Here is a 16,155-nt window from a genome sequence, read left to right as displayed (position 1 = left end):
TGACCACACGTAACAAGCAGAGCCAGTTCGTCATAGCATAGTTGTGCGTTGCTACAGGGCCACCACCATGTTTTCCCCCAAATTTACACACAATAGGTTAGGAGATCACAATCACTCAATTAGTCTCACAAAAGCAGCCAAGGGTGCATTGCATATTTTTGAAATTTCTTCCACCTGATCATGGGTTTTGCTTGTACTGAATACATCTACTGCAACGCCTACAGCCAAGGTTCCTTATGGAATTTCAACTATTAACAGAAACTCATGCAATCCTACCCATTTCAACTCGATAAAGAACCTGAGTCCAACTCGTCCTGCAGCATCATGCGCAAACCATAACCAAATGAGATTTGTCAGACATGCCAAATAAAGTTGCTTTGAAGATGTAACCATCTGACCATAGCATCAAGGCAAACTTGGAGGGGGTACCGAAGAAATTGCTTCCGAGTTCCAGGCAATGTCCTATCTACTCGCTTGTCAAGCATCATATCCTGCTGCTGATATGGATCAAATTCGAAGATAACACTCAAATATAACTCAACATCCTAGTTTTGCTCCCTGGCTAAGTGTCCAATTGATACATTAACACCAACTCAATGTTTTGGCTGAATGTGGAACTTATAAAACTTAACTGTCTGGTCATCAAACAAGGAAGTTTGCAGGCTCTGATTGTACTTCAATACACAACAGTGCTAGAGAAACTCAGCAGTTCATCGGAAGTAAAGATACATAACTAATGTTTCAAAGCCAGAGCCTTTTTATTCAGGTTCTGGCCTGCTTTTTATGAAGGGCTCAGGCTCGAACATAAGTTATATATCTTTGCTTCCCATGAATGCTGCATGATCTGCTGAGTTTCTCCTGCTCAATTTAATACAAATTGTCTGGTTAGGTTTTGTCCTAATCCCAAGCATTTTCAGCAAACCAGATTGAAAAATTAGTTAAAGACCATAACCGAAGTTATGAAATTAGGGTTGGGTTTGGTGTCATTTTGCAATGGGCATTATCTAGTTTACATATAAACTCCTCCCCCACCTCAATTTATAACCACCATACAACTGAGGCAAAAATATAAATTAAAACCGAATTAAATATCCTTAACATTATGGATTTTTGATTTTCTTTTTAAAATGGAGCAGCAGAAAACTGAGTTAACAACCGAATTGAGTTCTCCTGCTTATTCATCAGGAAATGAATTAAGCGTGTTGAAGCCTTGCCCTTTGCCAGCAATGGCAAACATATTCAAACTGCCAACTTATATAGAATTCATTAACAATCTTTACGAACATGGTCAGCGTTGCCAATATTCTCAATTTATTTTTTCCTCTGTCCCCCAATTATGACCAGCTATTGCCTCCTGAGGTCATAACAAAGATTCAGTATGGAAAACATGCATCTTGGAACTTTCTTAATTGCTTTCACTTTCAGATGTCAATTAATATTGCTGACAGAATATCTAGCTTTGATCTCCAATTTCTTGCAGTTAAGCGACTCAAGGTGAGGAAGCCATGGAGGCGGGGGCTGCTGGAGACTGGCTTGAAACTGGCTGAAGGGGTACCAAGTATCGGAACGGGGATGCGAGAGGGTGCTGAAGGGTTGCTGACCACGTTGGATGATCGAATCTGGAGCTTGGGTTGCCAATGGTTTGGACTGGACTCTGTGCAGAAGCGCTGGAGGTGAATCTACGGACACTCGGTGACTCGGTGGGGGGGAGGGGATGGGGGACGAGAGACTCTCTTTTGGTTCTCTTTCTCTGACTTAAGAGGCACTTCAAGCAATTTCAGCAGGCAAAGACAATTTCATGTAATATGACACTGTTTTATTACAATGACAATAAATTGAATCTTGAATCTCTTCCTTTCACAGATCATGGTTTGATTCCAACATAACCTGCAGCACAGGCAGCAAAGCTTACTTCCAGTCACGGGAAATGAAGTACTGTAGCTCAAGTAGGCGATGTTCACATTCCTCCACCATCTTTTCTGTGTACAGGTGCTCCATCAGACATGAGAGGATCCTGCAAGTTGAAAACAGTGTAAACATTAATAACACAACATTTGGTCCTTAATCCATTCCTTAAGTACCCACTGGTAAACTACGCAAGTCTATCAAGGAAGCACATTTCCTCAAAAGGATGACATCTTCTTTACAATCAGTTTAGCAATGTGCATCCTCTCTTTTAATATACTTTCAGAGCTCAGAATTGTTGGTCAAGCTTTTAGGAAAGACCGTGAATGCAAAACCATGTTCAGTCATCATATACAATTTCCTATGGGAGCTACTGAATAGCATATGGGAAATACAAGGATGACTTGGTACTGAGGAACCCAAACTCATGATCTGATTACAGTCATGTGACTTAGCAAGTCAGAAATTGAATGGATCTCGGTACTTGAATAGCTTGATGTTGCACCTCATGAGGTCATACTTACATACTGGAAGATTGCAATAATGGGCTGAAAAGCAGCATCCACAGTGCTACCATCACGACTATTCCAAGCTGCAGAGAATCTCATCAACTCAAAACATTCAATGACCTTCCAGTCTACCACACTCAACATTCTAAAGTTTGGCACCCCTAGTCTTTATCATTGAATATGGGTGCAGTGTCATCATGTTACAATGGATGGTGTACACACAAAAGGTAATGGATATATGGAATAAGCTGCAAAAAAGTGATAGAGGCAAGGACAATTGTAATATTTAGAATTGTAATATTTAGAAGACATGGATGATTAGGAAAGATATAGAGGAATTTGGGCCAAACACAGGGAAATATGACAAGCTTAGATGGCATGGTGGAATTTCTGTATTCCATCTCTGTACACTACTTTCAGATCTATAGATTTGTACCTTACTGTAGTTTACTCAACAAATAATTTTTACTCTTTTTAAGTACCTTTAACAAATTATTTGAAGTTTATCAGCATGTCCTCCACATCTGAGTCAGATTATTGCAGTTGACATGATGACAGCAAGCTGGATCCCAGCTTCAGGGTCACTAGGCTCAAATTCTGGACTTCCTACCCAACTTCACCACATTCTCAAGTACAATTAGGGATGGCAATAAATGCTGGCCTTGCTAGAAATATCTTAAGTTTAAAAACATTTACTCACATGTTAACATGGGCAAAAAGAATTCTAGTACAATAAAAGAACATCAGAACTAATCTGAACACAAATACCATCATCTCAGATGTTTCACTGCGTGCTACATTTCTTTCTTGTGAGCAACAGCTTTACTGTGGACTGCTCAGCAAGTCTGCTGAAACTCTGGAGCTCAGCAGTTCTTTCTTCCAGCAAACACCATGAAACTCAAGTCACATTGGTCTGTATTGCATGAGATCAAAAGTCCAGACCAAGAAACATTGAGTGTCCATTTCTCTCCATGGATACCTGACTCACTGAGTCTCTTCAGCTTCTTATTGCAGACATTCAAGGAATCTCAACTGTTAATTGGAAGCTGAACAACATCCATTTAAACAGATTCAGAATTTCAAATTTTAGAATATTACAGCACAGTATAGTACAGGCAGGCACTTCAGCCTATGATGTTGTGCCAATCCATATATACCTACCAAATAAAAATTAAACACTCCTTAAATGCCCTTATTCTTCCAGCCTTCACTACCACTCTTGTCAATGTATTCCAGACACCACATCTCTCTCTGATAAAAACATACCCCTGATGTCTGTCCTAAACTTTCCTCCCTTTGTACATATGTCCTCTGGTATTTTCTACTCCCACCTTGGGAAAAAGGTGCTGATTGCCTACATTATCTAGGACTCTCATAATTTTGCAGACCTCTATCAAGTCATCCCTCACCCTTCTTCACTCTAAAGAGAAAAGCTCCAGCTCTGCTAATCTTGCCTCATAAGAAATATTTTCCAATCCAGCCAACATCCTGGTAAATCTCCTCTGCACCCTCTCCATAGTTTCCACCTTTTTTCTGTAATGAGGTAACCAGAAATGAATACAATATTCTAAGTGTGACCTCACCAGAGATTTATAGAGCTGCAACATTACCTCAGGTTTCCCGAACTCAATCCCCCAATTAATGAAGCCCAGCATAACAAAGGCTTTCTTCACTGTCTTATCAACCTTCATGCCAACCTTAAGAGATCTATGGATGTGCACCCCAAGGTCCCTCTATTCTTCCACACTGTTAAGCATCCTACCATTAAACATGGACTCTGCCCTCATTTGACCTACCAAAAAGCATCACCTCACACATCCAGACTGAACTCCATCTGTATCCTGTCTATATCCTGTTGTATCCTACGACAGCCTTTAACTGTCCACAACCTCTCCAACCTTCATATCATCTGCAAACTTACTGTTCCATTCCTCTACTTTCTTAGTCCAAAAGTTAAAATGTAGTAACTTGCTATTTCCTCCAAAAACATTAAAATATTTATGTTTGTGCATGAACATATTACTCTCATGAATAAAAATAAGGCCAACTCCGTGGCTATGTTAAACAGTGCATAGACACTTGTATTCAACTAATAAAATCACAGCTGATATTTTCAACACTGGCATGAGGAATTGTTGTGCATGACTCAACTTTGTGCAAGATGAGAGTGGCAAAAAATATGTGTGATCAATAGAGCAGTAGTAGGGCAAAGATTATTACTCACCTTGCCATTACTCTATTCAAAGACATCATTTCATTATCTGCACAAATCACACCAGTAATCTTACAGACACTGCTGGTTTCAGGAAGCATTTTCATATCCAAGACAATTTTCTAAATTCATTCGTTTTCTCCTCCATCCAAATCCAAGATGGAGCAAGAGACCACTGTTCTTTCAGGAGTTTCACACATCCAGGGACCTCCAAATTCTAACCACCCAGCACCAGCCCTCTCCCCACCACACTCTTAATCTCCCCACTGCCACCCTTGTGAATTCTTCGATAATCCCCCTCCCCACTTCTTTCCTTTCCTTCCAAACCCACAATATGATAAATATTTATTCCACTCCAAGGAATATGGCTCGAAATGTTAATGTGGAGACAATCAACACATTTTAATTTATTCCTGTACTTAGATTTCCCGTGCAATCACAAACAATCCGTCCAATTTTATCCCCAATTAAAAGTTTGCGTAAAACACTTCGGGACTATTGGATCTTCCTGTCAGATTAATCTTAATTAATAGCACAGCAGCTCATTACCACTTCATCATTGAAGTGGCCAGTCAAATATGAAGAGCCCAATTCTGATTCTACTTGCCTATCTTCCATTGACTAAACTGAAGTTGGCTTTCTATGCAGTATCACCATTGCATTGGCTTTATTGCTTGTAGAACTAATTGTGCTGCAATGTACAAATTTGTTGATCCATTAGTAGCATAGAGGTAGTCCACGACTTACGACCTATATGACTTACGACCACCTGAGGAATTGTTGTGCGTAACTCAACTGACAGAAAAACTATAAATTATAAAAAAATAAATATGTAAATATGAAAATTATGTTTTTGGGGTGAAAGTAGGGACCTATCTATGGAAAATAGCACCTATGACAGGCATAGCCAAGCTCTTGTGAGAGCTGGCCTTGCAGGCTGCCACATTGTATTTGATGATCAATAAAATGGGTACAGTGAATTTCCAACTTATACCCATTTTGAGATACTACTGGTCAATCAGAACAGAACTTGGTTGTAAGTTGGGAAGTTCCTGTACATAAAATATATGAATGAGATTTTAAGGAAGATAATGTGGTACCAACTCCAATGACCTGATTGCTGGAGTGGCAGTGATTATCCACAGACTCAAAAAGCCAAGAGATTCTATGTTCCTTTAGCTTCGCAAAGAACAAGTTTCACCGGTGGAGCATGTAGTTAGAAATTGTAGACTGGGAGCATCTGCAGAGTGACATTCTGGCAATATTCTGGCACTAGCTGCTGCTCAGACAATCTGACCCACAAGTTTCCTGTCACAACTTTCCCTTCACCCAAAAATCTATTGCTCATCTTGAAACTAGACATCCAAAATCTTTTGTGGAGCAAATTCAATATTTTTTTTTTCTGTGAAACAAAATGGTTCCTGAATTCATTCCTATAAGATAGCCTTAGTTTTAGGATTGCACCTTGGGTGCTTTATCTGGATTTGAATTTCAAATGTTTGCTTCATTTAAAAATGCAATGTGCAAAAACTCATGGTTGGCATCATATCCACATACTCAATAAATTCAACATCAGCGATTTCTATTTTCATACGATGGGTATATACCATTTTTACTCTGACTTACATGGGATCTCCATTGCGGATGTGTTTGCAAGCTGTTTGGATGACTGATTCACAAGCTTCATTCAATGCTCGATCAATGCGGTAGTCTGCACCAGGGTCTGTTTCTTGAATTAGGGTCTGAAGCTGAATTTAGAGCAGAAAGGACTTTAAGGTACACATACTAACAAGAATTCTAGTCAGTGAAGCAATGCTAGATAATCTACCCAATATCAAGTTACTTAACTCTTCCTTTTTACCCAATTATAGTCTTGGGAGTTGATACTTCTTGCTGTTTATGATGAAATCCCATCGAGGCATATTGGACTCAATATGTCCTCTGATAAAATCAATATCTGACAGCACTGACAGTTCTGCTCGGAGAGCAAGAGAAGTTACTTTTAAGATTCTCAAGTGGATCACTTCAAACAGACAAATTTCGACTTTACTTCCAAGCATACATCAATAGTGTTAAATAATAGGATATAAATTAAGCAGCTGATCTGCTGGTTAAAATTTTCTGTGCATCTAAATACTTACTGCCTGCTGGCAGTTCTGGCCCAGACTGCCCTTGTCTCCTCGCCCTAGTCTCATCAAGCAGTGCAACGTCCGTCCCTTTCGGTGGAGTCCTGAACAATGGAGTTCAATCTCAGTACGACAATGAAGAACAATCTCAGGGCTCAGTGAGAAATCCTCCATCAGCATTCTACGATAATCCAACATCTCTCCCTGGCAGTCACCGCTCACCTGTCGACCTGTCCAGAGTAAACATCAGCATCTTTTGCACTTGACAATGGAAAAGAGTAAAAACTCAAGACAATTCATGTGCTGTGGTTAAGCCTAGTTTCACTTGGCTCCAATTCTGTAACCAGACTGCAGGACAATGCTAAACTCCTAGGATTCATCAACAGTATTAACATTTTATTGGAAGGTGTGGAATTTTGATATCTCAGTTACTCTGAACATGCCATGAATTGAGTGGAGATAACAAATAAGGGAAATAAAATACAGATCGAAACGTTGAAAATTTTGAAACACAAACTTGCTGTTGGCTCCCTGACAGTTACAAAAGTCAGTAGGATAATTTTTAGGGAATCAAATCCTATTTCTGAAACAAAATCCTTATTTATTGGTTTGACGAACAAGCAAAGAGCAGCATTGTTAGCACCTGGCACTGTTTGCAAGAATTTTGTATGTTCTCCCAGTGTCTGTGTGGTGCTCCGGTTTCTTCCATCCTTTCCAATGTTGTAGGTTAATTGGTGTATTTGGAGGACATTGGCCAGAAGGGCCTGTTTCTGTGCTGTACCTCGAAATAAAGTATCAATGAGTAAATAAAGTATCTAAACTACTGCTACATAAATTATCTCCCCCCCCACCCCCCCCATCTCAAACTCAGTACAAGAGCTCCCACAAACATGAAAAGGGATATTGGCAAGGTTATTTAATCTCCCAAGACTTAAGGGAGCAGCCATCAGAGTCGGCGGAGTCAGAGTGGTAAGGCTTTGGCGAGAACCAGTAAGAGGTGAGGGGAAGTAGGAGCTGAAGTAAGAAAGGGCTATCTGTGATGGAAATGAGCTATTATTAAACTTTATTTATAAAATATATAATTTTAATACATTTATTTTGTGGGTTGAACAGGAACACACACAAAGACGCTTACACACAGAAAATTCAGAGATGCTGTGTTTCCCATTTCTAGCTGTAAACCAGCTTGTATCATTGTTCAGATGAAGCTGCATAAACAGCTATAAAAATGAAGTGATTGTCCATTGAAACTAAAGAAAATGGTATTTACTCAGAGAAACAGCAGCCACCATGGGTTAGCTGAGCAGATAGCTGGAAGCATTTGCTGGTAAACCTTTGGAAGAGAGGAACTTCAAACAAAATTAGCAGTGATGTCATGTGATTAAAGACATTATCAAGGAGACATCTTTAATATTGAACTATGTTTCATCTGAATTCAGAGAAATGCCAGAGTCTTCATTGAAGGAGGTCCTGTTGTGGTGTTCTTCTCATCATGGGATACACAACATCAGTGGCAATGAAGAGCCACTTCACCACCACTGTCAAAAAATGGCAGTTCTACTGTGTCCATTTGTAATGGTCACTTCATTTCACCCTTGCCTGGATTTGTGAAATAGGTACAACTCAGAGTGTAACACTGGATCTCCTATTAGGAAACAAGACAGGACAGGTGACAGAAGTGTGTGTAGGGAACACCTTGGCTCCAGTGATCATAATGCCATTGGTTTCAAGTTAATTATGGAGAAGGATAGATCTGGGCCTCGGGTTGAGATTCTGAGGAAATGAGAAAGGATCTAGAATGCTTGGATTGGGTTAGTTGTTTTCGGACAAGGATGTGCAAGTGGAGAACTTTCAAAGGTGAAATTTGAGTTTGTATGTTCCTATCAGGATTAAAGGCAAGGTTAGCAGATATAGGGAACTTTGGTTTTCGAAGGATATTGGAGATCTGGTTCAGGTGTATAGCAGGTATAGGTAACATGGAACAACTTGAGTATAAAAAATGCAAGAAACAAATCAAGGAGGCAAAAAAAAGGTTGCTTTGGCAGACAGTGTGAAGCAAAATCCTAAGGGTTTCTACAGGCATGTTTAGAACAAAAGGATAGTAAGGGAAAAAAAATATCGGTCACCTGAAGATCAGAGATGTCAGCTTTGTACAGAGTCAAAAGAGATGGGGAGATCTTAAATTTTTTACCCCCATCAGTATTCACTCAGGAAACAGGCAGAGTTGTACAGTGAGGTCATGGAACCTATACAGATTCAGGAGGTGATAAATTCCCAGGGCCTAACAAAATATTCCTTCAGATGTTGAGGGAGAAATTGCAGGGGCTCTGGCAAAATATTTTAAATGTCCGTAGTTGAGGCTGTGGTGTCGGAGGATTGGAGGGCAGCTCACGTTGTCCCGTTGTTTAAAGAAGGCTCCAAAAGTAACCCTGGAAATTATAGGCCGGTGAGGCTGATGTCAGTAGGAAATAAATTATTGGAAGGTGGACAAAGAAATTGGGATATACAATTATTTGGATAACCAGAAACTGATTATGGATAGTCAACATGGCTTTGTGTGTGGTAGGTTATATTTAATCTTGTAGGGTTTTTCAAGGAGTTTACCAGGAAACTTGATGGAAAGGCTGTGGATGATGTCTGGATGGACGAGAGAAACCAGAGAGTAATGGTGGATGCTTCTCAGACTGAAGGCCTGTGACTAATGGAGTGTCTCAGGGATTAGTACTGGGACTATTGTTGTGTCATCTAGATCAATGACCTGGATGATAATATGGCAAATTGGATCAGCAGGTTTACAGATAACACTAAAATTGGAGGCATTGTGAACAGCGAAGTAGGCTTTCATAGCCTGCAGAGGGATTTGGTCCAGCTGGAAAAATGGGCTGAAAAATGCCAGATGGAATTTAAGGCAGACAAGTGTGAGGTGTTGCATTTTGGAAGGACAAAGCAAAAAAGGACATACATGGTAAATGGCAGAGCACTGAGGAATGCAGTAGAACAGAGGAATCTAGGAATACTGAAACAATTCCCTGAAAGTGGTGTCACAGATGGATAGGGTTGTAGAGAGCTTTTGGCATATTGGTCTTCATAAATCAAAGTAATGAGTACAGGAGTTGGATGTTATGGGAAAATTGTACAAGGCATTGGTGAGGCCAAATATGGAGTACTGTGTGCAGCTTTGGTCATTTCACTTCAGGAATGTTATCAGTAAGATTGAAAGAATGCAGACAATTTACTAGGATGTTGCCCGTGCTTCAGGAACTGAGTTACAGGGAAAGGTTAAATAGGGTGGGACTTTATTCCCTGCAGTGTAGAAGAATGAGGGAAGATTTAATAGAGGTATTTAAAATTAAGATGGGTATAGACAGAGTTAATGAGGATAGGCTTTTTTCCACCAAGGGTAGGTGAGATACAAACCACCCGACATGGTTGGAGTGTGGAATGACTGCCAGCTGAAGTAGTGAATGCGGGCTCAATTTTAACATTTAAGAAGAATTTGGACAGGTACATGGATGGAAGAGGTATGGAGGGCTAGGGACTGGCTGCAGTTCAGTGGGATTAAGCAAATAAAATGGCTCGGAACAAACTAGAAGAATCGAAGGGGCCTGTTTCTGTGCTGTAATATTCTATGGTTCTACTCTCCTACCATTCAACGAGATCACAGCTTATCCATAATCATAAATGTAGCCTTGTTGACTAATCCTTTATCCTTTGGTTAATAAATAAAAATCTGACCTCAAATTTAAAATTTATAATTGACTAAGCATCGATTAGGTTTTGTTAGTGCTCCAAACATCTACTTCTATTTCCATAGAAAGAGACAACTTAAACAAATACAGCAATATTTTACATGTCCAAGCCAGATTTAAAGACTCCTGACTTTCTGATGTGTTTTGATGCATCATAGCCACCACCATTGTCCTCATGCCGAAGAAGTTGTCTGTGTCCTGCCTCAATGATTAACACCCTGTCGCACTCACGTCAACCGCCATGAAGTGCTTTGAAAGGCTAGTCATGGGGCACATCAAGCTTCTGCTGCCCCCATCACTGGACCCTTTGCAGTTCGCATACAGATCCAACTGCTCTATGGACGATGCCAACGCCACCTCCCTCCATCTAGCCCTCACCCACCTGGGGAAAAAAAGGACTTGTATGTTCGAATGCTGTTTATTGACATCAGTTCGGTATTCAACACAATCATATCTCAGTATCTGATAAGGAAGTTGAGCCTGCTGGGTCTAAACACCTCCCTCTATGATTGGATTCTTGACTTCCCGTCAGGGAGACCTCAAGCAGGCCAGATCGGTAACAGCACTTCCAAGACCATCACACTGGTGACCCATGACTGTGCAGCTAAAGACAGCTCAAACCACATCATCAAGTTCGCTGATGACACAACCAAGGTGGGTCTTATCAGTAAGAATGGAGACAGCATACAGAGATGAGGTGCAATCGTTAACGAATTGAATAACTTGTATCTGAACGTTAATAAAAAAGAGATGGTTGTCAATTTCAGGAGGGAGCAGGGGAACCACGCTTCGCTGGCCATTGATGATTCCACCGTTGAGGTCATTAAGTGTATCAAGTTCCTTGGAGTACACCTGGCAGAGAATCTCACCTGGTCCCTTAACACTAGCTCCATAGCCAAGAAAGCTCAGAAGTGCCTCTACTTCCTGTGAAGGCTGAGGAAAGTTAATCGCCCACCCTCAATCCTCACTACATTCTACAGAGGACGTAATGAGAGCATCCTGAGCAACTGCATCACTGCCTGGTTTGGAATCTGTAAAACCTCGGACCACAAGAGACTGTGGAGGATAGTGAAGTCAGCGGAAAAATCACTGGGGGCTCTCTTCCTACCATGAAGGACATCTACAACACTCAATGCAGGCGAAAGGCAATAAATATTGCGAAGGACTCCACACAGCCCTCCCTTCTGCCATCTGGTAGGAGGAACCATAGCATTTGGGCCCTAAAGTCCAGATTGGGCAACAGTTTTTTCCCCAAAGCTATCTGACTTCTGAATTCCCAGACTGTGTGTTTAACTAATCCTAACTGATATTCTTATATTTATGTAAATATGCTCTGTGGTCCTAGAGAATCAGTATCTCATCTTCACCGTGCGAGCATGGTATGAACGATAAGTAAAGGTGACTTGACTAATATACTTATCATAATTAAAAGGTAAAGTTTGAACAATAACATGAAAGTTTCAAAGCAAATAAACATTTATTAACTGTATTTAAAATGGTGTATTAGGGGGGGAAAAGACCAAATGCAAAAGATATACTGAAACAGAATTGTGTTAAAACTAGTAAAATATGAAAAATCGGAGCATTAATTTAGACATAAATTAAGCAGACAGATGGCTTGGGATAGAATAAATGCATCAAGTCTAACAGGAATGTTCCAACGAAGTATGGTGCTTGAATCAAGTAGGGCCAGAACACTGACTAAGAGCTAGAGAGAACAAAAGAGGAGCTGAAGCATTGAAAATGGCTGAATCAAGTGACATTTGGAATAATTCTAGAAAATTAGCATAAGAGGCATGAAGGTTAGGGTTACCATTGAAGGAGCAGCTCATTGTGCAGAGTAAACAAACTAAAAGAATGGTTCAATCCAGTGAAGAAGCAATAAATTAACATATATTTTATGTACATGAACCCATAAGATAGTGTTGATAATTGGTAGCTAGTATACAAAGTCAAAAGGAAAAAGTATACAAGATATTGCAAGGGATTGAGTGCAACTAGGAGGAAGCAAATCTGCAGATAATACCAAAAGAGGAAGGAAGAGACACTTAATAGTTGCTTAGAAGCAACTATATGAGGTTAAGGAACAAAATGACTTGTCTTTGTTCAAGTCTTGCTTCTTTTTATACTATTATCTGGCTGAATGCACAGGAAGAAACTCCAAGAGCAAGCACATTAATGGCTTTAAACATAGGGAATTATATTACTGGCAGGAACACCACTCGAATCTCAACATTCCAGTTATGTCTGAAACTTAGTGCTAATCCAATAATGACTTGCCCTAAAGCTCATTGTTTGCTGGTGTTGAGATGAGCAGAACAGCCATTCAGTGCTGAACATAGGGCCCAGGGATGATCTTTGTCAATACTATTTGTGCAGGACACTACCTGAAAGCGACAGCACCTGTGCCACAAATTGCTAGAACATTGGGATCCAACAGGAAATATCTTGTCACCTCTTGTTCAATGCTATAGAAGCTGCTATCCTTCCCCTCGATGAATTTGACTCCACATTCCTGCCTACCCTGGCAATATATCCATGGTAATAAACTCAATGACCCATGACTAATGTTGCATTTGTTACCACAGCGAAACTCTAGGTGCAAGATGGTTTCTTTCCAACGCCTATCAAACTAATGAACCTCCCCTTGTAATACGAATCATGGATGCTCAAACACCACAAAAGAACTGTTGCATACTTTTTACCTTGCACAATAGTAACTATGAATATTTATTTTTTATCTTTTGTATTCACTTTCCCTTTTTAATTTAATGTATACTATTGCAGATGCCTATTTTACTTCATTACCTGTTCAGCTACAGAAAGAAGGAATTTCAGTCATATGTATATTGTACAAAACAATAAACCCATTATTATCATCTTGGAAACGTTTTTCAAATGAACTCTTTACACTCAAAAGCCCCAGGATTTAAACTGGGGGACAGTTAGGTGATATAGAATTGGGCTACAAGCGAATAATTATGCAAAAAACTTCTATTCAATGTTTTAATGTATATGGAAGTGGTGGAAAGCCAGAAAAAAATCTTTTAGAAATATCAAAACTCCAAAGCGCACACTCCTAGCTTATGAGAAGCTTCCTCACTGTTTACCTTTAGATTTAATATTATTCTGATAAATAAATTCACAACCCAGTCCAAGATAAATAAATATATCCTTGCATAAAGTGTGGTGACCAGAAATGATCCTGGTATTGCAGATGTGATCTAACAAGGATTTACAAGGCCTTTCATTAAATTATGGCCCTTTACACCTCAATCCTCATGGTACAATCAGCTATATCATTATTGTTTTCTGCATATGTCCAACATCCTTTCAGTGAACTTTAAACAGATTCTTACATTTCTTTGAACCTTTTAAAGTGCTTAAATATGTTCAGAAAGTACAATATCCCAATTAGATTCAAGTGCAAGAGATTATACAATGGAAGCAAGATTCTGAAAGCTATTTTTAGATGCATTAGCTTTCCTATTCAGCTTTAATTACATAGGTAGTCAAGGTTGTAGCTAGCACAAATCCTGATCAATCCAAGTTCCTGATATTGCCACTTTTCTAAGGCAAAGCACAGAATGACACTTCCTCTTGTAAATGAATTTTCATTTCAATACTGCACCTTCACTTTGGGATAATCAATGCTTAATTGCTCTTAGCTCAGACTACAACCCCAAGTGCAGACCAGTATGGTAATTATTAATACTTACCCCGGTGCACGGCAGATTCTAGACAGAGCAGCAGGTAGGAAAGTCGAGCCTCACGGGCACGTGGCAAGTTTTCTGCGTTGCACCGATATTTACGGAGGTCAGTTTTGCATGCCTTGGCCAGGGAGTAACTCACTTTGTAATCCTGAGCAATGAGTTTCTGTCTTGTTGTAAGTGCCTCACGACACTAAAGAGAAAAACCATAATGCAACAGCCTTTAAATATCCCAGCACACTGAATACATTAGCTTTAATGACAAGACCTAAGATAGAATGGAGGATCCCTCCCAAAACACAAACAGCCGGACTAGAATGGCTTAAAATATGCTTCCAAATTCAAAAGTTTATTTAATATACACAGCACTCCTTGCAAATTTTCCATCCTGACAAAGACTTTTTTCTCATTTCTCCAATCAAAGCATTGCCTTGCATACTTTTGCAACCTTTTCTTGCTTTATGTTTTCGCTTTTTCACAATGTTATTTTAAAATCGCCCCTGCATTGCAGCAGTTCAAGTAACAAAAAGTCACCTTATGGAAACTAGTCAGAAAAACAATGATAGTTTCCATTCATGGAATGTGTCAAATTTTATTTTAAACTTACATTTCTTGAAGCATGGGCAATTGATTTGGCTTTATGTTACAGAAAATTGCGACATGGATGGTTTTCTGAGAATACAAATGCCCCCACCCCCACAACGAAAGGGTCACCTGTACTACCATTCAATTTCCAAAGATACAATTTTACCCCCAAAATGTTTTAAACCCATTTCAGTCATTTCCCTGTAAATACTGGTCTGTATTTATTCTCCCCTCTCATCAATATCTTTGGGACGTGCAACTTCGATCAAAGTGGACATTTCCAAAGTCGTAACTGCTGCTTAGCAGTGCAGTAAGCTTATCAATTACTGCCATGGCATGCAAATACAATCTAGAACTGGGGAAAAATATTAATACCTTCTGCTTGGGGGTACACCAACTTTAAGACAGATTGAAATTTACGATTGAAGTATCATTACAAATTAAAATGGGAGAGGTTCTCCCCTCTTGCTTCAAAGTAGATGGAAAGGAGTTGATGCCTCTAAGAGAGGAATTCATGACTAAGAGTCAAGAGGTGCTGGGCAGCAAAGTGATCCTTTCCTGAAAGAAGTTTTGATTAACTTCTTCTGTACACATGTACATTGTATTTTGGTATATGACAATGAACTACCATTATCACCACCTTTCTCAACCGATCACAGAACTTCAGCACTGATGTCTGCCTTCGCAAAGAGGAGATGTCTGAGACATGGAAAGTAAATGCATACCTTAAAGATGCAAAGTCACTAAATAAGTGAGGGTTTCGGTGATGAAAATGAAATGCACAAGAGAGAATAGGACATGTTTGAAGGCAGACAGGATTCAGCTGGACCATGGCTAAGTGTGAACATCTACAACCATTGATGCCCAAATGTTTGGGCATTTGTAGGGTGTGAATTTGCACAAAGCTGATAAAAATTCAAGTGTGAAAGAAGATGCAAGTTTTTTTATAACACTGGCAAGATTTATTTTTCTTCTTGGCATCAAAGAATCAATGAATATAGGAATACAATATTGGATATACGTATTTGAAGGCATACAAGATCCTCAAAAAAAGGCTCCAAAAATATCCCCAGGTCTTGTATGCCAAGTTGAGATATCTGTTACACTAATGCTTACCCAGACACCATAGACTACCAGTAATTGTACCAAGCTTATCTCCATAATACTGTAATATCATTTACTCAAATATCATCAATATTATTACTATTACGGGTACCTTAATTAAAAAAGGAATTATCGTAAAAATTAAAGCTGAATGTTCTGAGACTAATATCTTCGTTTAGCACCCAACTCTAAAAGGTTAAGCAATAACTGTTTCTGAGCTCATATGCATGTAACTGTCATTTAGGTCATACTTGC

General features: G+C 39.5%; 1 protein-coding gene across 2 annotated transcripts in view; it reads right to left on the bottom strand.

The window, feature by feature from the left end:
* Positions 1–16,155, bottom strand: part of glg1a (golgi glycoprotein 1a) — a 185,450-nt gene that overhangs the window by 59,888 nt on the left and 109,407 nt on the right. For both annotated transcript variants that reach the window (XM_069901159.1, XM_069901160.1), the window contains exons 7-10: positions 14,221–14,404; positions 6,768–6,982; positions 6,253–6,374; positions 1,913–2,014 (exon numbers count right to left, since the gene is read on the bottom strand). In XM_069901159.1, the coding sequence (XP_069757260.1) occupies positions 1,913–2,014; positions 6,253–6,374; positions 6,768–6,982; positions 14,221–14,404 (623 nt within the window). The remainder of the gene's footprint in view (positions 1–1,912; positions 2,015–6,252; positions 6,375–6,767; positions 6,983–14,220; positions 14,405–16,155) is intronic.

Source organism: Narcine bancroftii, chromosome 10 (genome assembly GCF_036971445.1).
Source record: "Narcine bancroftii isolate sNarBan1 chromosome 10, sNarBan1.hap1, whole genome shotgun sequence".
NCBI lineage: Eukaryota > Metazoa > Chordata > Chondrichthyes > Torpediniformes > Narcinidae > Narcine > Narcine bancroftii.
Note: the sequence above shows the minus strand (reverse complement) of the source record. Positions and strands in the feature narration are given on the sequence as shown.